At 43.7% G+C, this 25,124-nt stretch overlaps 1 protein-coding gene across 1 annotated transcript in view; it reads left to right on the top strand.

Annotated features, from left to right (window-relative positions):
• The first annotated feature begins 3,964 nt into the window (after positions 1-3,964).
• Positions 3,965-25,124, top strand: part of dnai3 (dynein axonemal intermediate chain 3) — a 36,443-nt gene continuing 15,283 nt past the window's right edge. The window contains exons 1-11 of the mRNA XM_060936659.1: positions 3,965-4,148; positions 10,487-10,671; positions 13,487-13,591; positions 13,677-13,811; positions 14,898-15,094; positions 16,352-16,468; positions 16,579-16,766; positions 16,937-17,061; positions 17,967-18,056; positions 18,298-18,381; positions 24,825-24,944. Coding sequence (XP_060792642.1) covers positions 3,965-4,148; positions 10,487-10,671; positions 13,487-13,591; positions 13,677-13,811; positions 14,898-15,094; positions 16,352-16,468; positions 16,579-16,766; positions 16,937-17,061; positions 17,967-18,056; positions 18,298-18,381; positions 24,825-24,944 — 1,530 coding nt within the window. The remainder of the gene's footprint in view (positions 4,149-10,486; positions 10,672-13,486; positions 13,592-13,676; positions 13,812-14,897; positions 15,095-16,351; positions 16,469-16,578; positions 16,767-16,936; positions 17,062-17,966; positions 18,057-18,297; positions 18,382-24,824; positions 24,945-25,124) is intronic.

Raw genomic sequence — 25,124 nt, 5'->3', positions numbered from 1 at the left:
TTCATTCTACTTTTTTTTTTTTTTAAGCCTAACACATTTCCTAAAAAAACTTACTCTAAGGTTAGGGTTCTCATATTTTCAGCTGATATAGAAAGTGCAGATTTCTCAAAATGAATTTACTTCAGTTACTTCAGGCCTTCAGTTGCTTAGAAGTTACCCTGGGGTCCTTTGTGACCTCACCGACTATTACACACATTGCTCTTGGAGTGATCTTTGTTGGTCAACCACTCCTGGGGAGGGTAACAATGGTCTTGAATTTCCTCCATTTGTACACAATCTGTCTGACTGTGGATTGGTGGAGTCCAAACTCTTTAGAGATGGTTTCCTTTTCCAGCCTGATGAGCATCAACAACACTTTTTCTGAGGTCCTCAGAAATCTCCTTTGTTCGTGCCATGAAACACAAACAAAGGAGATTGTTGTGAAGATCAGACTTTGATAGATCCCTGTTCTTTAAATAAAACAGGGTGCCCACTCACATCTGATTTCAATCAATGGGATGACAAACACCTGACTCTAATTTCACCTTCAAATGAACTGCTAATCCTAGAGGTTCACATACTTTTGCCACTCACAGATATGTAATATTGGATCATTTTCCTCAATAAATAAATGACCAAGTATAATATTTTTGTCTCATTTGTTTAACTGGGTTCTCTTTATCTACTTTTAGGACTTGTGTGAAAATCTGATGATGTTTTAGGTCATATTTATGTAAAAATATAGAAAATTCTAAAGGGTTCACAAACTTTCAAGTACCACTGTACCTGTGATTTTGTTTAAAAAAAAATTTGACAGATAGAGAGAAAGCACAACTTTATTCATCACACATTTGTGAAATTCCTTTCTGCATTTTACCCATCTGAAGCAGTGAACACACACTTGAGCAATGAGCACACACACATACCCAGAGCCGTGGGCAGCCATGCTAACAGCGCCCAGAGAGCAGTTGAGAGTTAGGTGCCTCGCTCAAGGGCACCTCAGCCCAAGGCCGTCCCATATTAACCTAACTGCATGTCTTTGGACTGTGGGGGAAACCGGAGCACCCGGAGGAAACCCACACAGACACGGGGAGAACATGCAAACTCCACACAGAAAGGCTCCCATTAGCCCCTGGGCTCGAACCCAGAACCTTCTTGCTGTGAGGCGACCTTGCTAACCACTTACACCACCGTGCATTGTTATAAAATATTTTTTAAACTAAATTTATTGATTAAGTTTAATTCACAGCAAGTTTAAGTTAGCTTAGTGTGGGTTTTTTCCCCCCATAATAATTTTTTAACCTATTCTTACATACTTACTTACTTACACCCATTGCCCACTAGGGAGCATAGGCCATCAACGACGCTTCGCCATCTGACTCGACTCTGGGCTGTCCTTCCCGCACCTGTCCAGTTGGTTCCCATCCTCTGCAGTTCTGCGTCAGTGTCGCGCCTCCAGCTGTTCCTGGGCCGGCCCCTCTTCCTCTTCCTTTGCAGGTTCCAGGTTAAGGCTTGGTGTGTGATGCTGGATGCTGGCTTCCTGAGGGTGTGTCCAATCCAGCTCTACTTCCTCCTCAGCATCTGGCTGGAAACTGCCTCCTGACCCACTCTCTGCCACAGCTCCTCGTTCGTGATTTTCTCTGGCCACCTGATCTTGAAGATGCGCCTCAGACGTGTTGATGAAGGTCTGGATCTTCTGTCGTGTCGCCTTGGTCATCCTCCACGTCTCAGAGCCATAGAGTAGCACTGACTTGATGTTGGAGTTGAAGATGCGCATCTTTGTGGCCTTGCTGATCACCTTTGATGCCCAGATGTTCTTCAACATAATGAAGGCTGCTTTTGCCTTTCCAATCCTGGCAGTCACGTCATGGTCCATGCCTCCCTGCCTGTCCACCACGCTCCCCAGGTAGACAAATGACTCTGTCTCCTTGACTGGCTCCCCATCAACAGTGACTGGTGTATTGGCCATCGTGTTGATCTTCATCAACTCGGTTTTCCTGCCGTTGATCTTGAGCCCTGTCCCTACTGATGTTTCTACTAGGCGCGTGGTCTTGTCCTGCATCTGTCTGTGGTTGTGTGACAGGATCGCCAGGTCGTCAGCAAAGTCCAGGTCATCCAGCTGAGACCAGAGTGTCCACTGTATTCCATTGTCCCTGCCTGTTGTTGTGGTCCTCATGATCCAGTCAATGACCAGGAGAAAAAGGAGTGGAGAAAGTAGGCACCCCTGTCACACTCTGGTTCGAACCTCAAAACTTGCTGACAGTTGACCTGCATGTGCCACTCTGCAGGTCATGTCTTGGTACATGCACTGGATGAGTGAGATCTGCTTCCTGGGGACTCCATAATGCTGCAGTAGCTTCCACAGCGTCTCTCTGTCCACGCTGTCGAATGCCTTCTCATAGTCTATGAAGTTGATGTAGAGGGGGGAATTCCACTCCAGGGACTGCTCCACGATGATGCGCAGGCTGGCAATCTGGTCCGTACAGGATCTGTTGCTGCGAAATCCTGCCTGTTCGTCCCGGAGCTTGGTATCCACTACCTCCTTCATCCTCTCCAACAGCACTCTGTTCAGGACCTTGCCAGGGACAGATAGGAGCATGATTCCCCTATAGTTGCTGCATTCAGTCAGGTCCCCTTTCTTCGGCAACTTGATGAGAATTCCCTCCTTCCAGTCATTCGGGATCTTCTCCTCTTCCCAGATCTTGCCAAAGAGGTCATACAGCATGTTGACCGCTGTGTCCAGGTCCGCTTTGATGGCTTCTGGTGGAATCTCATCCGGTCCTGCTGCCTTCCCATTCTTGAGCGACTTGATGGCCTTCTTGATCTCCGCCTTGGAAGGTTTCTCGCAGTTGATTGATAGCTCTGCCTCTGCGGGTGGGATGTCTGGTGGTGCTTCTGGTGCTGGTCGATTTAAGCAGTTCATTGAAGTGCTCCACCCATCTCCTCAGCTGTTACTCTGTTGCTGTGAGGAGGTTACCACTCTTGTCCTTCACTGGCTTGTCCATCTGCTGGAATTTGCCTGCAAGTTTCTTTGTCACCATGTACAGGTCTTTCATGTTTCCTTGTCCAGCTGCTTCTTCCCCTTGCTTGGCCAGGTCATCAATATAGTCCTTCTTGTCCTTCTTCACACTGCTTTTGACTTCCTTTTCTGCTGCCGTGTACTCTTCTTGTGTTTTTGCCTTTGCTGCTTTCGTCTTGCTCATGTTGAGCACTGCTTTCTTTGCTTTCCTCGCTTCTATCTTCTTCAAGGTGGCTTCAGAAATCCACTCCTTGTGCTGCACTTTCTTCTTTCCCAGCACTTCTTCACAAGTGTCACGCCAAACTTTCTTCGTGTGTTCCCACTGACTCTCTATGTCCACCTCTCCCTCCTCAACAAGTTCCTGCAATGGCTGGAACCGGTTCTGAAGGCTGATCTGGAATGCCATCTGCACCTCCTTGGTTCTAAGAAGTCCCATGTTGTACTTGGTGTGCGTGTTGGTAGTTGTGTGAAACTTCTTGAGTCTGAGCCTAGCTTTCATGAGAAGCAGGTGGTGATCAGACGACACATCGGCGCCTCGCATCACCCGTACATCCTGGCAGGATCTCCTGAATTTCCTACTGATACACATGTGGTCGATCTGGTTTTCCGTGATGTGGTGTGGAGACCTCCATGTGGCCAGGTGAATTCGCTTGTGTGGAAAGATGCTTCCTCCAATCACCAACTCGTTCAAGGAACACAGGTCTGCAAAGTGCTCGCCATTTTCATTCATCTGTCCAAGTCCATGAATACCCATGACGTCCTCATATCCTGTGTTATCTGCTCCAATCTTGGCATTGAAGTCACCCATGAGGATTGTGATGTCTTTAGCTCCCCTTCTGTCCAGCACTGCTTGAAGCTGATAATAAGTCTTCCTTTATCTCCTCTTCAGCTTCATTTGTAGGAGCGTAGCACTGGATGACATACATTCTGATCTGTTTCTTCTTGGTGGCAAAAGTTCCTGTGATGATGCGTGAGCCGACTGGTTCCCAACTGATGAGTGCCCTCCTGGCTTCCGGACTCATCATCAACGCCACTCCCTCAGAGTGGGGGGCATCAGCTTCCGCCTGTCCCTCGTACAGCAGTGTTTCTCCTGATGACAGTCTCAGCTGTCCTGACTGTAGCCACCTCGTCTCACTCAACCCCAACAGACGTATTTCCTCATCTCCTGTGCAACCTGGACTGTTCTTCCCGTTTCATACATTGTCCTGATGTTCCACGTCGCAATCCTTGATGCTTTCCTAGGAGTCAGAAAGGGGGTCAGCCTTACAGCTTCCTTCCGGCTTTCACTGTACTGCGTCATACTCCTATGTAGAGGCCCTTCCTCTCCCAGGTCTTGTTGATTTTGAACTGTCGTTGATGCTTCTGTAACATGAGTTTTTTTCTAGGCAAGGGTGTTGGCCCTACGCAAACCCGTTGAACTCTGTGGGAGTTGGTCCACATTTAGTCTGGCCTCTACCCTTCGACCAATCCAGCATGGGAGGCCCTACCAGGAGCTTACGCTCCAGCTGGCATAGCTCTAGGGGTCACGGAGACACGCAAGCCACCACACCACGACAAGGAATGGACCTTATGGTGGCATTCTTACATGGAGTGCCAATAATTTTGTAACAGAACTGTATGGCTGTATCAGGAACTCAGTTAATCGGAACAGTAAGTGTGAACAGTTTGAAGTTCTTCGTTAAACTTGATGAATGAATTAATTTCCTTTCTTGTTCTCTGAGGACCTGGCCACACCCCCTACAGGAAGTCATTTGTAAGCAAGCGTCTGTATCCTGGTTTTTTTTTTTTCCTCTCCTGTGGCTTCTCATCTGTAGTGTAGCATACAGACTTTTGAAGAGGTCTTACGGTAGCCTGCACACTGTCATTATGCTAAGCCGAGTGTGTGTGTGTTCAGTTTCGCACTCATTCTAATACATTATCATTTCTATAGTAACAGTTCCTTCACAGGAACTTGTATGGTTCATCTCATCTCATTTCATTATCTCTAGCCGCTTTATCCTGTTCTACAGGGTCGCAGGCAAGCTGGAGCCTATCCCAGCTGACTACGGGCGAAAGGCGGGGTACACCCTGGACAAGCTGCCAGGTCATCACAGGGCTGATACATAGACACAGACAACCATTCACACTCACATTCACACCTACGGTCAATTTAGAGTCACCAGTTAACCTAACCTGCATGTCTTTGGACTGTGGGAGAAACCAGAGCACCCGGAGGAAACCCACGCGGACATGAGGAGAACATGCAAACTCCACACAGAAAGGCCCTCGCCAGCCACGGGGCTCGAACCCGGACCTTCTTGCTGTGAGGCGACAGCGCTATCCACTACACCACCATGCCGCCCACTTGTATGGTTGATGCTCCAAATAAAAACGTGTAATGGTTTATGTGGTGAAGTTTTCCTTTCAATGTAACATTTATGGAAGGATTCTCCAGTGTCAGCACTTTGGAAGAGTCAGTCTTAACACCGTAACTTTAACTTTTGCGACATTTTCAGGACAGCAGACTTTATTCATCTTTGCAGTTTCTCCTGTGTCATGACAAGCTGTGTTGTGTTTTGTTTGTTTGTCTTATTAATTTCTGAGTGAGAGAAAGAAGAGAGCCTGGTGAGGGAATGACTGTTTATAGCTGCTAATACTTAAACAAGAACAGGAACCTGATGAGCGCAGGGTCAGCCATGATGCAGCAGCCCTGAAGCAGAGCAGGTTAAGGGCCTTGTTCAAGGATCCAATAGCTGCTTGGTGGTGTTGGGGCTAGAAAGCCTGACCTTCAGATCAGTAATCCAGAGCCTTAACCGTTGAACCACGGGCGCAGATAGAGGGGGGACGGGGGGGATTCGTCCCACCCAGATTTAAAAATTCACCTCGTTCGGTCCCCCCCACTTATAGGGAGGAAAAAACGTCTATGCTGTCTTTCTTTGCATAAGGCAAACCTCACGGAAAAATCAAAAGACTAATTACCATTCGGTTTATTGAGGTGCACAGCAGTACAGACATAGTTGCAACTGCGCAGACTGCACAGGTTGCGAGCTCGAGCTTGGTTGCTATGGTTACCCACAACAAGTTTGACAGGCATATCGGGGACAGCGCCTCCTAGTTCAGGACCCCAACACGGCATGATGAAGGGTGCCAAAAGGCAGAAAACGATTGCATCGTTTTTTTCCAAAAAAAAAAAAAAAAAACGACTGTAAGTAAACTGTGCCTTACTTTATCATATCACTGTAAGGTTCGCTAGATGTGGGTGGAGCACAGAGGACGGCAGAACAGAGACTGAGTTCGCAAAAAACTCTTTTATTTTCACTTTTCAGTGGAAGCGTTTCTCTCTCAGCCACACACGCACGCACACACATTCCGGTCCTCGGGTTGTGGAGAGAGCCCCTCTGCTCTCGCTCTCCCTCCTTAAATAGCCCGGTTTACTGGGGAGAACACACACAAAACATAGATTAATCACACTCAGGTGAAGAGATTCTGCCACTTACCTTCCCCAACTCCGCCCTCCTGTCACAGACCGGCGCTTGACCACGCCCCCGCTGCCACAATCACCTTGCAATTTTTTGATAGTCTGTTCAAAGTAATGTCGTAGTGAAAGTAAAATCGTACGGAGTAGAGATGCCTTTCTGGTAGCCTCCTTCTTTCGGTGGTAGCCTGTAGATACAGTGCTCAGAAGGCAGTTTTAATGTTTAATCTGGCGTTCCCTGCCATAATTTCAGCGAGCATATTGTTTCATAAGGAAACTTTGCGAAGAGTTGTTGACTGACTGCCGCTCACGCAACACACAGGCATAGTTAGAAAGTCAGGATGCACTGATTTACACTTTACACACACACGTAGCCCAGCCTCTCGCTATGTTTAACAGTTGGAACTTAGCGGTTTTAAAACTAGTTTTGCAGTTTCTGTGCGTGATGATAATGTGTAAACTTTGGATTTCCATAGGCTATGTTAAAATGTTATCATTGTCCTGGCCTGCAGGTAGTTCCTGGTGATGGCAGTGAGGGAGGTGAAATAACATGTATACACACTACCGTTCAAAAGTTTGGGGTCACCCAGACAATTTTGTGTTTTCCATGAAAAGTCACACTTTTATTTACCACCATAAGTTGTAAAATGAATAGAAAATATAGTCAAGACATTTTTCTGGCCATTTTGAGCATTTAATCGACCCCACAAATGTGATGCTCCAGAAACTCAATCTGCTCAAAGGAAGGTCAGTTTTATAGCTTCTCTAAAGAGCTAAACTGTTTTCAGCTGTGCTAACATGATTGTACAAGGGTTTTCTAATCATCCATTAGCCTTCTGAGGCAATGAGCAAACACATTGTACCATTAGAACACTGGAGTGAGAGTTGCTGGAAATGGGCCTCTATACACCTATGGAGATATTGCACCAAAAACCAGACATTTGCAGCTAGAATAGTCATTTACCACATTAGCAATGTATAGAGTGGATTTCTGATTAGTTTAAAGTGATCTTCATTGAAAAGAACAGTGCTTTTCTTTCAAAAATAAGGACATTTCAAAGTGACCCCAAACTTTTGAACGGTAGTGTGTGTGTGTGTATATGTGTATGTATGTATGTGTATATATATATATATATATATATATATATATATATATATATATATATATATACACACACACATATATATATATATACACAAAATGGAATCATTTGCTGACAGCTCAGTCCCCCCCAGTTCAAAAATCCTATCTGCGCCCCTGCATTGAACCAGCACTACCTTTGATGGCTTTGAAATTTTCAGACTCAGAAACAAGCTAAAACTCCACAAATTCAACAGCACACTATTTTAAAGGGAGTAGAAGAGTGTCGGACACACTGGCGTTAATGTTCCCTAGCTATGTTAAAAATAGATTAACGTTTATTATCAGTGATAACTTCTGCATTGATGCTTTCTGTTTGCTGTCTTACATTGATAAAAATAAGATTTGTGTTTGGACTAGTGGTTAATTGCAGACGATGTTGTAATATTAACGTTACTTATCTCAGTCTTTTGGATGCAGCCAGGTGACAAGACAGGCCGGTGCATGCGAGCGTACGGTGGGGGAGGGGAGGGTGGCTTTGCCGGAGCAACAGGGCAAAACACATTATGTTCATGATATAATGACAAGTGTAAAGAGATTTTTGGTTCATTATGGAACTGTTGCAGGACAAATTCGACTATGGCAGGCTGCCATAGTCTCGGTAATTAATGGGAAATATTTGTGTTCATCTTTAAAAGACGACCGAATTGACACATAAATTGAAAATTTCTCAAATGCTGAGTTTTTAAACTCACAACTTTCTGTTACTATCATGAACCTGTAAGAACTGAGTTAGTCTTATAGCTTTGTTTCTGCTTTTAATAATGAATCAGTCAATATATTTTTACAACCCCGATTCCAAAAAAGTTGGGACAAAGTACAAATTGTAAATAAAAACGGAATGCAGTAATTTACAAATCTCAAAAACTGATATTGTATTCACAGTAGAACATAGACAACATATCAAATGTTGAAAGTGAGACATTTTGAAATTTCATGCCAAATATTGGCTCATTTGAAATTTCATGGCAGCAACACAGCTCAAAAAAGTTGGGACAGGGGCAATAAGAGGCTGGAAAAGTTAAAGGTACAAAAAAGGAACAGCTGGAGGACCAAATTGCAACTCATTAGGTCAATTGGCAATAGGTCATTAACATGACTGGGTATAAAAAGAGCATCTTGGAGTGGCAGCGGCTCTCAGAAGTAAAGATGGGAAGAGGATCACCAATCCCCCTAATTCTGCACCGACAAATAGTCGAGCAATATCAGAAAGTTCGACGGTGTAAAATTGCAAAGAGTTTGAACATATCATCTACAGTGCATAATATCATCAAAAGATTCAGAGAATCTGGAAGAATCTCTGTGCGTAAGGGACGGGTCAAGGCCGGAAAACCATACTGAGTGCCCGTGATCTTCGGGCCCTTAGACGGCACTGTATCACATACAGGCATGCTTCTGTATTGGAAATCACAAAATGGGCTCAGGAATATTTCCAGAGAACATTATCTGTGAACACAATTCACCGTGCCATCCGCCGTTGCCAGCTAAAACCCTATAGTTCAAAGAAGAAGCCGTATCTAAACATGATCCAGAAGCGCAGACGTCTTCTCTGGGCCAAGGCTCATTTAAAATGGACTGTGGCAAAGTGGAAAACTGTTCTGTGGTCAGACGAATCAAAATGTGAAGTTCTTTATGGAAATCAGGGACACCATGTCATTCGGACTAAAGAGGAGAAGGACGACCCGAGTTGTTATCAGCGCTCAGTTCAGAAGCCTGCATCTCTGATGGTATGGGGTTGCATTAGTGTGTGTGGCATGGGCAGCTTACACATCTGGAAAGACACCATCAATGCTGAAAGGTATATCCAGGTTCTAGAGCAACATATGCTCCCATCCAGACAACGTCTCTTTCAGGGAATTGCATTTTCCAACATGACAATGCCAAACCACATACTGCATCAATTACAGCATCATGGCTGCGTAGAAGAAGGGTCCGGGTACTGAACTGGCCAGCCTGCAGTCCAGATCTTTCACCCATAGAAAACATTTGGTGCATCATAAAATGGAAGATACGACAAAAAAGACCTAAGACAGTTGAGCAACTAGAATCCTACATTAGACAAGAATGGGTTAACATTCCTATCCCTAAACTTGAGCAACTTGTCTCCTCAGTCCCCAGACGTTTACAGACTGTTGTAAAGAGAAAAGGGGATGTCTCACAGTGGTAAACATGGCCTTGTCCCAACTTTTTTGAGATGTGTTGTTGTCATGAAATTTAAAATCACCTAATTTTTCTCTTTAAATGATACATTTTCGGGCGGCACGGTGGTGTAGTGGTTAGCGCTGTCGCCTCACAGCAAGAAGGTCCGGGTTCGAGCCCCGTGGCCGGCGAGGGCCTTTCTGTGCGGAGTTTGCATGTTCTCCCCGTGTCCGCGTGGGTTTCCTCCGGGTGCTCCGGTTTCCCCCACAGTCCAAAGATATGCAGGTTAGGTTAACTGGTGACTCTAAATTGACCGTAGGTGTGAATGTGAGTGTGAATGGTTGTCTGTGTCTATGTGTCAACCCTGTGATGACCTGGCGACTTGTCCAGGGTGTACCCCGCCTTTCGCCCGTAGTCAGCTGGGATAGGCTCCAGCTTGCCTGCGACCCTGTAGAACAGGATAAAGCAGCTAGAGATAATGAGATGAGATGATACATTTTCTCAGTTTAAACATTTGATATGTCATCTATGTTCTATTCTGAATAAAATATGGAATTTTGAAACTTCCACATCATTGCATTCCATTTTTATTTAAAATTTGTACTTTGTCCCAACTTTTTTGGAATCGGGGTTGTATTTCTATTAGGTTTTTTTTTTCAAGAGAGGATAGTTCCAGAACTGTTTTTCAAAACAGATGATTGCAATAATTGTTCTTTTAATCAATCTCAAGTTTGTATTTTTGCTCCATCCTTAGAATACCCAGACTACATCTGTCCTTTGCTTCTAACCTCGGCCACACAGGAGATGTTCGGCTGTCAAGCCGACAAGGATGTAACAGGTGAGAACCCCTACAAGCTGCTGAGGAAAGATGACATCATCGAGGACATGAGAAAACGAGCGGCCGTGTCAGACTTCAGCCCCATCAAACAGCTCGTACTGGTGAGATCATTAACTTATCCATTCACTCTGGTTGGTCCACTTCTGAAAAGAACACAGCAGTAGGCTAATGACCCCTAGGCTAATGAGTCAGGAGTCAGGCAAACTTGGAGTCCAGTCAGTGAAACAATTTTGGAGATGTGGGTTAGAGCTCCTTTGACTTGTAAAAAAAAAACCACACAAACATTTTGAGTTTGCTGTTCACAAGAAGCATCTGCTGATATGAACCATGCCTTGCAAAAAGGAGATCTCTGAAGACCTAAGGATCAATGATTGTTGATTTGCATAAATCTGGAAAGGGTTACAGAATAATCTCAAAGAGTTTAGTTTGGCCTAATGGTTAGAGAAGCAGCTTTGGGACCAAAAGGTTGCCGGTTTGATTCCCTGGACCAGCAGGAATGGCTGAAGTGCCCTTGAGCTAGGCACCTAACCTAGAGCACCAACTGCTCCCCAGGCTGCTGTGGGTACGTTGTATGTCGCTCTGGATAACAGCGTCTGCTAAATGCCTGTAATGTAATATTCATCAGTCCACAGTTAGACAAAATGTCTATAAATGGAAATGATTTAGTACTGTGGCTAGAAGTGGACGCCCAGCCAAGATTACTCCAAAGGCTCAATGCAGAACCCTCAATGAGGTAAGGAAGAACCACAGAGTAACAGCTAAAGGCTTGAAGGAATTGTTGGAACTGGCTAATATTGCTCTTCATGAATGTACCATACTCAAAATATTGAACAGTTAAGGTGTCCATGGCAGGAAGCCGCTGCACTATTAAAAAAAATAAAATAAAAAATTGCTGAGTTCCTGAAGTTTGCCAAAGAGCACCATGACAGTCCAAACTGCTCCTGGGCAAATGTTTTGTGGACTGATGAAACGAAGGTTGAATTATTCCAGAAGAACACACAGTACTATGTATGCCATAAAAAGGGCACTGCATACCAATATGAAACATCATCCCAGTGGTAAAGTACAGCTGATGGAACATCATGATTTGGAGCTGCCTTGCTGTTTTGGGGTCTGGACAGCTTGCCATCATTGAGGGGGAAAATGAATTCCCAAGTTTATCAAAGTATCCTATAGGATAATATCAGGGTGGCTGTGCACCTGCTCAAGATCAGCAGAAGTTGGGTGATGCAGCAGGACAATGACCTTAAACACTGAATTAAATCTATCACAGAATGGCTTAAAAAAAGAAAATCCACCTTTTGAAGTGGCTCAGTCAGAGCCCAGACCAATACAGCTGAGCTGAAGCAGTTCTGTCAGGAAGAATGGTCCAGAATTACTCCTCGTTGTGTGGTTTGATCTGCAGCTCCCTGAAGCATTTGTTTGAGGTTATTTCTGCCAAAGGAGGTTCGACCAGTTGTTAAATCCAAGGGTTCATTTACTATTTCCATCAGCACTGTGAATGTTTAAAGGGTGTGTTCAGTAAAGACAACAAGAAAGATTGTAATTGTTTGTGTGTTTCTAGTTAAACACACAAACACAGATTGTGTTTGTTCCCTGCTGGTCCAGGGAATCGAACTGGCAACCTTTTGGCCTCTGTTAGGTTTTGATCTGTCTGTACCAAAAGAGGTTGAATTGACAAAGTATGATCTAGGAATGTAGACCTCTGCCACCTAAGAGCTTCTACATCACGGATCAATCCAGGCGCAAACAGACACAGCTGCTCAGAGATGTTTCTCCGTTTATTGTAGGACAAACATGAGTATATATATTCACATTCAAGAGTGTGTTGTAACTGTGTGATTGGATGATGATGATGATGATGATGTGATTGATGAAGCTAAGTTATCTGTGTATAATGTAAATAGATGATGAAGCATTACATCACTGGTTTAGACTACACTACTGTATGAAAGAAGAGAGACATCCTGTACCATTACATCACCCATTACAATCATAATCTTATGAAAGAAGAAAGACATTACTGGTCAACATAACCTTCATTAAACAGAGAGCAGAATGTGCGAGCGAAGATAAATCTCAAGGATTTAACTAACCAAAACAAGTAGCAATCAGGAACGCCTGTACTAGTTGCAAGCATGCCAAACATATCCATCCACCCATTATCCGTAACCGCTTATCCTGTGCAGGGTCGCAGGCAAGCTGGAGCCTATGGATTATGGATGAGAGGCAGGGTACACCCTGGACAAGTCACCAAGTCATCGCAGGGCTGACACATAGAGACACTCAACCATTCACACTCAAATTCACACCTACGGACAATTCAGAGCCACCAAATAACCTAACCTGCATGTCTTTGGACTGTTGGGGAAACTGGAGCACCCGGAGGAAACCCACGCAGGGAGAACATGCAAACTCCACACAGAAAGGCCCTCGTCTGCCATTGGGCTCGAACCAAGGACCTTCTTGCTGTGAGGCGACAGTGCTAACCACTACACCACCATGCTGCCCATGCCAAACATATATATATTTCTATCAATCCCAAAACTGCTTCTCTAATCAGTAGGCCATGGCTTCCCCCAATCTATGAACTGTTTTGATAAATTTGGGTACTTTTTTGTTTGTGATGAAACATTTCTTTAAACATCTTTTAATACCTTTAGGGTTTTTTTTTAAAAAAACAAAACACCATATAGCACTTTTAATATGTTTATATACTTTATAGTACCTATAATGCTGATATGTTGCAGGAGACAAAACCTTGAAAACATGAACTATACATAGCGAACATATAAAATCACTATAAAAGTGAACATAGTTGCAGTTAATATTGTGGAACCTTCACAAAACAAGTTATCTCGTGTGTGTGTGTGTGTGTGTGTGTGTGTGTGTGTGTGTGTGTGTGTGTGTGTATAGGATTATCCAGAAGATGAGATTCTGCTGGTGTACGATCAGGACTTCACCTACGACCAGTGCTTCTACCTGGTCCTCTCACTGGAGGTTCAGCAGAACCTGCTGATGGTGAGGAGATGATGTTTTAAGAAGGACAAGAAAGCGTGGAGAAAAATACATTATTATTCTCATCTGTGTGTGTGTGTGTGTTCAGCCCCCAGATGTGACGGAGGAGGAGGATGAGGAGGATGAGGAGGAGCTGAAGAAGACTCCTGAGCCCCGGTGCTGGGTTTCATTGGGCAGTGAGGAAGAGATCAAGGAGGAGTCTACTATAGATACCAGAAGCAGTGTATGACATGATGCGCGTGCACACACACACACACACACACACACACACACACACACACACACACACACACTGCATCCAAAATACACATTGACTACAGGACTAATGCAATTATGGCTGCAGTGGAAACAGTTGCTGCCTTGTTGCCTCGATGCCATAATCAGCAGGTGTCTAATAGGGCAGGACTTTGGACTGAAGGCATCATCTAAGGATGTTTGTTTCAAACAACCTTTTAGGATAGCATTTACAGTAACATGACATCAGCATGCCGTGTAACTAAACCAAAGAGTTAGCTTGTTGGCTAACAGATGCCTCACACATCACATCCATTTTAGTTGGTTACGGTCGTATAAGATCGTACAATGTTTTTTTCTCTGTAACATTTCAGAAAACTAAGTGAAAAAAAACCCCAAAGACTTATTTGTATATGAAATCACTTTTCTGTAAAGGTCCATCATCTTTTTATATCTCTTTCTGTTGCTTGAGGAAGCTGCCATACAGATTTATGAGTAATAGGCAACACTGAGGATGCATCGATGTTGCCTTCAAGTGGGGGCAGTTTGAAGGCATTTTAGAATGTACTCGCACTCGGCACTCCGGACTGCACAGGTGCAGTTCACTTGAACCGCTTGGAAGAGGTGTGCTCTGGCACGGTTCAGTAGGGCTCATGCACAGTGTCATCACTAACTGCACAGAAGTCAAACACTATGACATGCATTTTTCAATTTATTGGAAAATATTTAGATTAATAATGGGTCTAGTTCTCACCTTATTGATGAACACGGATTGTAGTTGGTGAGTAAAGCTGCATTGTGATGACGTAAGTGCACTCGGGAGCGGAATATAAAGCGTAGTGTGAGTGTCGGCCAGCTGGAGGGTGGTGAGGGGGGACAGTCGCTCTCGGGAGTTGTACAAGGCAATCAGTTCTAGTCAGAGTACGCCTTTTGAAGACAGGAAACGAGAGTTTTATCAGTTTCGAATGGTCCTTGATGCCTCGCTGTCTTGTTAGACATGCTTTTGAGACAGCAATTTCCCCATTTCGAATGTACTATGTATTAGTTATATTCACACACACTCTCTTCTGTTCAGTTCTGCTACAAGATATCACGGTTGAGACGAGAGTTTGGGGCTCCAGTGCACTTTTCTGACCTCAGTGCCATGACGGAGGGTGCCTACACTGAGTTCACTTCCTACCAGGACAAGAGTTTCAGCATCAAAAAACTGGAGCAGGACTGTGGGATTCAAGCCATCGCTAACATCAAGGATGCATCCTCACAGACCATATGGTACATTTGACCATTAGTACCTTTAGTGCCTTTTAAAAGCACTTTATAGTACCATAAATGCCTTTACAATGTGATAGAGTACCATTAATGTCAATCAGAACAGCTTTAACAGCATTTTAAGAACACCTATAGTACCTTTTAATGCTGTAAGAACATCTTATAGTAGCTTTAGATATCTTTAAAAATGTATAACAGTACATTTAGGAACATCTTGTAGTCACTTTAAGTTATTTAAAAACCTTAAAGGCATTTAAAACAACTAAGCATATCTTTAATATCCTTATAGTACTTTAAATATAGTTAATATCTTTATAGTACGTTTTTAGAACAGTAATCAAGTCAAGTCAAAGTCCCTCTCATGCCAGAATCTGGTCTTCCCAGGCAGTCTCCTGTCCCAGTACTACCCAGCTCTTTGAGGCGTATGGGTGCGGTACTGACCTCCATTTCGATAGCCCTCGGCCTCTCGCCTATACAGCTAGGGTTACAGTAGGGGGCTGGTCCTCTGGTAACCGTAAGAGTTTGACTTCCCTACTCACATCTGTATTGCAGCATGCCTTGCCAGACAGTAGTAGGTACCATTTTTATGATGGTCTTTGGTATGACCTGACCGTGAGTAGAACTTGGGATCTCCTGATCAAAAGGAGGACACACTAACCACTAGGCCAACTCGCGGTCTAGAACACTAATAGTACCATTAATTTCTTTAAAAACACCTTATACGGTAGTACTTGAAATCTTTTTACAATCACCTTGTACTACTATAAAGACTTTTACAAACACCTTATATTACCTTTAATACCTTTCGAAACTCAATATAGTATCTTCAAAGCCTTTAAAACATCTTATAGTATCTGTAATATGTTTAAAAACAAACAATGCCATTTACGTTCTTTAAAACACCTTGTAGTACCTTTGGTTGTTTTATCACTTTAAAAAATCACTGCACTCGTCCATAACTTTGGGAAATTCCCTCCAAAGTCAGTGTGTGACAAAAACATCAGTAATGTTTAACAGAAGAAAATATATGAAGACATCAAAAGTACTTCCTTAATGCATCATGGTCATTTGAACACCTGCTCAAACAGATAGATCATAAAACATCTGCTTTAAGGCGTGTAGAAAATGTCACATCACAAGCTGTACATAAAACATGATTATGGTTTTAAAGGTTTTCATGAAACAGCCAACAGGCTCCATGTATCTTTATTTAAAAAAAAAAAATTCAGGGGAAATTAAAATGAGGCGTGTGTTTCACAGGAGATACCCAAAGAACATGTGGACCCAGTATGAACCTCCAGAACTTAATGAGGAGGAAAAGCAGAACATCTTGCAGTTGGAGAGCCTGAGGAACTGCCTCAGTGTAAACATGGCCAGGTGAGAACTTTTAATTATAAATACTCAACAGTGCTCAGTGCTTACACTCGGCATCCATCCACATTATGCAGTTGGGGTGCGTGTGTGTGTGTGTGTGTGTGTGTGTGTAGGTTTGAATTTGCCATACTGCAGAATAATATGCTGAACGTGTTTGCGGATAAAATTTGCGTGCCGGAAGAGGACAGTATGTATGAAGGGAAAGCCGAAACACAACTGCAGGTGTACCAGACATTCACTGAGCTACACTACAGCAAGGAGAAAGTCATCACCTGCATCAACTGGCATCCTACTATCAAGGGTATCACACACACTGATCTGAAAACTCTCACACACACTGACAACACAATGGGAAATCATTCTACACACACAAAGACTACACAAACACGAGAAAGAAACTGTGTCTGTGTGTGTGTGTGTGTGTGTGTGTGTGTGTGTGTGTGTGTGTGTGTGTGTGTGTGTGAGAGACAGGTGTCGTAGCAGTGTCAGTAAAAGAGGATCTGTCATTTGAGAAGAGGATAGACAACTTCACTAAACTGCTGCTGTATCCACGGATGATCATCTTCTGGAGCTTCTCCGACTCCATTAACCCACAGGTAACGTCTGCCTGTCTGTGTCTCTCCTCTCTCTCTCTCTCTCTCCCTCCCTCCATCCATCGATCCATCCATCTGTCTGTCTCTCCATCCACTGATTGTCTGTTTGCCAGTATGTCTGTCTGTTCTTCCCTCTCTCCATCCATCTCCCATCTCTCTCTCTCCATCTCTCCACCTAACTTTGTGTTTGTCCATCTGTCTCTCCAACCATCCATCGCTCCAGCCATCATTTGATCATTTCTCCTTCTCTGTCTCTCCATCTCTCCATCCATCTGTCGATTCATGAATCTCTGCACCTGTCCATCTACCTCTCTATCCATGTGTCTCACCTCGTTCTCCCTCTATCCTGCTATTCATCCATCTATCTTTTTCTGCCTCTCCATCTCATCATTCCTCAGTCTCACTCCTTCTCCTACTCAAGTTCCTCATCTCTCCTTTATCCTTCTCTCCATCTTCTGTCTTTTTTATCTTTTCTCTCTTTTACTCCATCTTTTTGAACATCCTGCTAAAGTCCTTTAACACCCTTTTTTTCACTTCTAATTAATCTTCACGTCAACACCGCCACCTGTCCGTCTCTGTCCATCCATCTATCCACTGTCTCTCTTTTTCTCCAGCAACATGTACTTTAACCTCTCCATAGTGGGAGTTAAATCCAGGTGTGATTATGTGCCTGCAGCTGAATGGATGGTGTGCGCATGTGTGTGTGTGCATGTGTAATGAGGATGAAGTGCTCTGTTGGCCTTCAGAAGCTTCAATAAGGTTTCATTGTTTTGGGAGATTATTCTGGCACCAGGTCAGGATGAGCGTTTGTTCTGGAGAAGCTGAAAGAGGATATCAGTGAGTCGGAGCAGATGAAAGTGAGAGCAACTTTGAAATTAAACTCTGGTTGTTGTTTTTTTTTTCGGTAGTTGCTGTTGGAATGTCCGGACGACGTGCTGTGCTTCAACTTCTGTCCCTCAGACACCAATATTATTGTTGGAGGCTGTATGAATGGCCAGGTGCACACTTTTTCCTCCTCTTTCTCTCTCTGCCTTCCTGTCATACTGTGTGTGTGTGTGTGTGTGTGTGTGTGTGAGAGAGAGAGAGAATTATGTAACCTCGTAAAGAATTTGTTTTTTTCCTATTCCATTTCTTCTGAGAATGCTCCTTTCTTTCTTTTTCCTTTTTTGGTTTCCATTTTGACGTGTGTGTGTGTGTGTGTGTGTGTGTGTGTGTGTGTGTGTGTGTGTGTGTGTGTAGGTGGTACTGTGGGATATCTCAGGCCATGTGGATAGACTGCAGGGAACTCGCGCTGGAGTACAAACAAAAATGACCAACACAGTGGTGGGCGCACACACACATTCTTGTAGAGACAGAGAGACACACGCACACATGCACATCACATATGTGATGGCAGCATTAATTCAGAAAAGTACATTGAGGTTTTGAAGCAACATATGCTGCCTTCACAATGATATCTTTCTCATCTCATTATCTCTAGCTGCTTTATCCTGTTCTACAGGGTCGCAGGCAAGCTGGAGCCTATCCCAGCTGACTACGGGTGAAAGGCGGGGTACACCCTGGACAAGTCACCAGGTCATCGCAGGGCTGACACATAGACACAGACAACCATTCACACTCACACCTACGGTCAATTTAGAGTCACCAGTTAACCTAACCTGCATGTCTTTGGACTGTGGGGGAAACCGGAGCACCCGGAGGAAACCCACGCGGACACGGGGAGAACATGCAAACTCCGCACAGAAAGGCCCTTGCCGGCCACGGGGCTCGAACCCGGACCTTCTTGCTGTGAGGCGACAGCGCTAACCACTACACCACCGTGCCGCCACAATGATATCTTTTCCAGGGATATTTCAACAAGACAATGCAAAACCACATTCTGCACACATTACAAAGGCATGGCTGCAGAAGAAGAGGGTGTCTGTCCCCTCTGTTCCCAAGACAGGTTTTGCATCGTCAAGTGACCCCATAGCAACGGTAACTATGCTGCCATGACAGGGGGCAAGCTTGTAGTGCTTCATTCAGCCAAGTTAGTTGTTATTGATCAGTATGGGAAGGTTTTGCTGCATTTTTGGATGTGGAAAATCAAAATCATTCTGAACCAAACAAAAAAAATTTTAATTTACCAAAAGTAAAATTAAAAAACTAGAGAGATTTCTGAACATGGAAGGGAAAAATGGGAAAAACATTAAGCGGGGGGCGGCACGGTGGTGTAGTGGTCTTGCTGTCGCCTCACAGCAAGAAGGTCCGGGTTTGAGCCCCGTGGCCGGCGAGGGCCTTTCTGTGCGGAGTTTGCATGTTCTCCCCGAGTCCGCGTGGGTTTCCTCCGGTTGCTCCGGTTTCCCCCACAGTCCAAAGACATGCAAGTTAGGTTAACTGGTGACTCTAAATTGACCGCAGGTGTGAATGTGAATGGTTGTCTGTGTCTATGTGTCAGCCCTGTGATGACCTGGCGACTTGTCCAGGGTGTACCCCGCCTCTCGCCCATAGTCAGCTGGGATAGGCTCCAGCTTGCCTGCGACCCTGTAGAACAGGATAAAGCGGCTAGAGATAATGAGATGAGAGATGAGACATTCAGCGGGACTTGGTGTTGAACAGAGAGGTCAAAAACACAATGGTATACTCACTTCATTTCCACGAAGGTAAGAATTCCAATAAAAATTCACAACTGCAGCAACATGCTCATTCTTATACAGTGAAGTGAACATGAGCAACACAGTGGCTCAGCACAGCCTAACCTTCACCAAGACTTAAAGTGCATTTACATTCGTGGAGCCTTCAGAGCGCATTGTGCACGTGTTTGGGAGCCAGTCATTATGGGAAACACCTGATATTGATTTGAGAGCAATTGGCACATGCATGTAAGGGGACAGAGGTTTTGTGAAGTATTATCGTTATCACTATCATGTTTGTTTGTAGCCATGTTTATGACTCTGCTTTTGGTTTCATTTTTGTAAATATCACGCCTGCTAATAAACACTCTTCCTGCACTTACAGCCATCTACTGCTGCATACCTGACACCATACTTCACAAAGTCTCTGTGAAAGCAGTGTCCTTACATGCGTGTGCTGATTGCACTCAAATCAGTATCAGGTGTTTCCCATAATGACTGGGTCCCAAGTGCATGCATAATGCGCTCCAAAGCGTCCCTGAATGTACAGTGGTGCTGGAAAGTTTGTGAACCCTTTAGAATGTTCTATATTTCTGCATAAATATGACCTAAAACATCATCAGATTTTCACACAAGTCCTAAAAGTAGATAAAGAGAGCCCAGTTAAACAAATGAGACAAAATATTATACTTGGTCATTTATTTATTGAGGAAAATGATCCAGTATTGCATATCTGTGAGTAGCAAAAGTATGTGAACCTCTAGGATTAGCAGTTAATTTGAAGGTGAAATTAGAGTCGGGTGTTTTCAATCAATGGGATGACAATCAGGTGTGAGTGAGCACCCTGTTTTATTTAAAGAACAGGGATCTATCAAAGTCTGATCTTCACAACACGTTTGTGGAAGTGTATCATGGCACGAACAAAGGAGATTTCTGAGGACCTCAGAAAAAGCGTTGTTGATGCTCATCAGGCTGGAAAAGGTTACAAAACCATCTCTAAAGAGTTTGGACTCCACCAATCCACAGTCAGACAGATTGTGTACAAATGGAGGAAATTCAAGACCATTGTTACCCTCCCCAGGAGTGGTTGACCAACAAAGATTACTCCAAGAGCAAGGCGTGCAATAGTTGGCGAGGTCACAAAGGACCCCAGGGTAACTTCTAAGCAACTGAAGGCCTCTCTCACATTGGCTAATGTTAATGTTCATGAGTCCACCATCAGGAGAACACTGAACAACAATGGTGTGCATGGCAGGGTTGCAAGGAGAAAGCCACTGCTCTCCAAAAAGAACATTGCTGCTCGTCTGCAGTTTGCTAAAGATCACATGGACAAGCCAGAAGGCTACTGGAAAAATGTTTTGTGGATGGATGAGACAAAAATATAACTTTTTGTTTTAAATGAGAAGTGTTATGTTTGGAGAAAGGAAAACACTGCATTCTAGCATAAGAACCTTATCCCATCTGTGAAACATGGTGGTGGTAGTATCATGGTTTGGGCCTGTTTTGCTGCATCTGGGCCAGGACGGCTTGCCATCATTGATGGAACAATGAATTCTGAATTATACCAGCGAATTCTAAAGGAAAATATCAGGACATCTGTCCATGAACTGAATCTCAAGAGAAGGTGGGTCATGCAGCAAGACAACGACCCTAAGCACACAAGTCGTTCTACCAAAGAATGGTTAAAGAAGAATAAAGTTAATGTTTTGGAATGGCCAAGTCAAAGTCCTGACCTTAATCCAATTGAAATGCTGTGGAAGGACCTGAAGCGAGCAGTTCATGTGAGGAAACCCACCAACATCCCAGAGTTGAAGCTGTTCTGTATGGAGGAATGGGCTAAAATTCCTCCAAGCCGGTGTGCAGGACTGATCAACAGTTACCAGAAACGTTTAGTTGCAGTTATTGCTGCACAAGGGGGTCACACCAGATACTGAAAGCAAAGGTTCACATACTTTTGCCACGCACAGATATGTAATATTGGATCATTTTCCTCAATAAATAAATGACCAAGTATAATATTTTTGCCTCATTTGTTTAACTGGGTTCTCTTTATCTACTTTTAGGCCTTGTGTGAAAATCTGATGATGTTTTAGGTCATATTTATGCAGAAATATAGACAATTCTAAAGGGTTCACAAACTTTCAAGCACCACTGTAGATGCACTTTAAGTCTCGGTGAAGGTTAGGTTATGCCGAGCTGCTGTGCTGAGGCTCATGTTCACTTTGCTGAATAAGAATGAGCACCTTGCTGCAGTTGTGAATATTTTTTTTTGTAATTCTTATACAGTGGTAGAAAATTCTAAAGCGTTCACAAACTTTCAAGCACCACTGTATTTGCGGAAATGAAATGCGTGTTCCATCGGGTTTTTGACCTCTCCATTTGACACGGAGTCCCGCTGAATGTTTTTTCCCCATTTCCCTTTTACATTTAGAAATCTCTAGTTTTTTCCCTGATGATTAATTACTTTTGGTAAATTAAAAAATCTTTTGTTTGTTTTGTTCAAAACGATTTGCACGTCCAAAAACACAGCAAAACCTTCCCATACCGATCAATAACAACTAACTTGGCTGAATGAAGCACTACAAGTGTGCCCCCATCATGGTGGCATAGTTACTGTTGTTATGGGAGTCACGTGATAGTGCAAAGCCTGTATAGAGAATGTGTGGTGAATTTTGAAATGAAAAATGTGACAATGGTGACTCTGTACTGTTGCACACCTTAAGACCTGTTTGCAAGAAGAATTGGACAAAATAACACCAGAAACACTTCATCACTTGGTGTCTTCAGTCCCTAAACATCTCTTAAATGTTGTGAGAAGGAATATAATAATTTACCATTAGAAAGTGGTAAATGCTTTACCGTCCCAACATTTTTGAAATGTGTTACAAGAATCAAAATTGAAAGACTTCACAATATATTATTCATCTTGCTAATTTTACTTTTTGGCTGGTCCTCACCTCTTCAAAGGGCTGTTTGAGGGTTAAGGCTCAGTTTTAGGGTTCAGGTCAGAATGAGGTTTAGGTTAGGGTTAGAGTAAGGGTTGGGGTTAGACATTGAGTTGTGATGCTTAAGGTTAGGGCCTAGGGAATACGTTGTGTTAATGAGTGTCCCCACAAAGATGGAAATACGTGTGTGTGTGTGTGTGTGTGTGTGTGTGTGTGTGTGTGTGTGTGTGTGTACACGTACGTACATGTTGATACTGAACTGTTCAATGTGTTGTGTGAAACCTGATGGGAGGAGGGCTGTAATTTCACTTTACTGCTGCCTAATTGAATTACTTTGTGTGTGTGCACTTCAGTTTTGAACAGCACAGACCTGACATCTGCCTTCAGTTCCACCCACTGTTTATTCAGTGAGCTGCACAATAAACCCCCGACTCTCTCTCTCACACACACACACACACACACACACACACACACACACACAAACACACACACAGAGCTGTCAAACACAGCTGTTATGCAACCCCACTCTAACACTTGAACACTTGCAGGCACCCAAATTTTGCCATCAAAACCCCTGCTTCTGTGTGTGTGCCTATGATTTGCAGCTGTACTACTGTCAGAGCTGCTGTTATCGAAAATGACTATCACAATCCATGAGATTGAGTGGAATAACTGTTTTATTCTATCTGCATTCACTGGATTTTGAGAAATAGAACTTTTTTTTTTTTTTGCAAATTCGATAAAGAAAAGCTTTATACAAAACGTCCGACAAAATAATTTCTGCTTAGAATGTAAACAAACCGGTGAAATGACAGTAACAATTTATGAAAAATGTGATGATGATGATGATAAGAATTCTTGAAAATTTAAAAAAAGATGTTCTTACCAGGGCGGCACGGTGGTGTAGTGGTTAGCGCTGTCGCCTCACAGCAAGAAGGTCCTGGGTTCGAGCCCCGAGGCCGGCGAGGGCCTTTCTGTGTGGAGTTTGCATGTTCTCCCCGTGTCCGCGTGGGTTTCCTCCGGGTGCTCCGGTTTCCCCCACAGTCCAAAGACATGCAGGTTAGGTTAACTGGTGACTCTAAATTGACCGTAGGTGTGAATGTGAGTGTGAATGGTTGTCTGTGTCTATGTGTCAGCCCTGTGATGACCTGGCGACTTGTCCAGGGTGTACCCCGCCTTTCGCCCGTAGTCAGCTGGGATAGGCTCCAGCTTGCCTGCGACCCTGTAGAAGGATAAAGCGGCTAGAGATAATGAGATGAGATGAGATGTTCTTACCATCAAATACTTTTTTCCATATTTTCTTGCTTTTTTTGGGGGGGGGTTGTTTTCGAGTAGAGTTTTTATTTTGTCCTCGATTGGTTCAGTAACACGCTCCACCATTTTTGTTTTTCTTCTTTAGGTTTTTCTGGCGGTTGGCAAACCAACTTAAAGGTGCCTTATCGCCACCGACTAGGCTGGAGTTTGGAACAGGAGATATTGGGGGGAAAATATATCTCATCTCATCTCATTATCTCTAGCCGCTTTATCCTTCTACAGGGTCGCAGGCAAGCTGGAGCCTATCCCAGCTGACTATGGGCGAAAGGCGGGGTACACCCTGGACAAGTCGCCAGGTCATCACAGGGCTGACACATAGACACAGACAACCATTCACACTCACATTCACACCTACGCTCAATTTAGAGTCACCAGTTAACCTAACCTGCATGTCTTTGGACTGTGGGGGAAACCGGAGCACCCGGAGGAAACCCACGCGGACATGGGGAGAACATGCAAACTCCACACAGAAAGGCCCTCGCCGGCCCCGGGGCTCGAACCCAGGACCTTCTTGCTGTGAGGCGACAGCGCTAACCACTACACCACCGTGCCGCCGGAAAATATACTCTTTTAGCTATTTCGGTTTCTTTTAAATACTTGATGATAAAGTGATATATCTGACTTGGTGCGCTCTGTTATTTTGTTTTTCTCTACTCATGGTATATGAGCTGATATCCTAGTAGTAGCCAATCAGAGCATGAGATTGCTCATATCCAGTGAACATGGACAGAATAATAATTTATATCTTGTCTCTTTCATATATCGCTCTGGATAAGAGTGTTTGCTAAATGCCATGTAATGTAATATTAACATATGTCCCAATAAAATATTTAATCCTCTGTTTGTGTGTGTGTGTGTGTGTGTGTGTGTGTGTGTGTGTTCGTTCTGTCAACAGTTTTTTGACGATAAGCAGGAGAACGACATCCCTGTAGTGCGTTACTGTGCTTTGGCAGGAATCGGGACTGGACACAGAGGTCCAGTCACAGACGTGCAGTGGCTCCCGGACAGCTATGAGGTGTGATGGGAGAGCAGAGCATCTTTAAATAATTATTTATAATTTAAATAATTAATAATGTAAATAATTTTATTATTGTTACTAATTATTTTTAACTCAGTAGAATTAGTTATTTCTTGTACCAAAATGGAAGAAATGCTCCACTCTCCTCTCTTTCTGCCCTCTCTCCTGCTCCACTTT

Source organism: Neoarius graeffei, chromosome 13 (assembly GCF_027579695.1).
Source record: "Neoarius graeffei isolate fNeoGra1 chromosome 13, fNeoGra1.pri, whole genome shotgun sequence".
In the NCBI taxonomy this organism is placed as follows: domain Eukaryota; kingdom Metazoa; phylum Chordata; class Actinopteri; order Siluriformes; family Ariidae; genus Neoarius; species Neoarius graeffei.
This window is presented reverse-complemented; position numbering and strand designations above follow the sequence as displayed.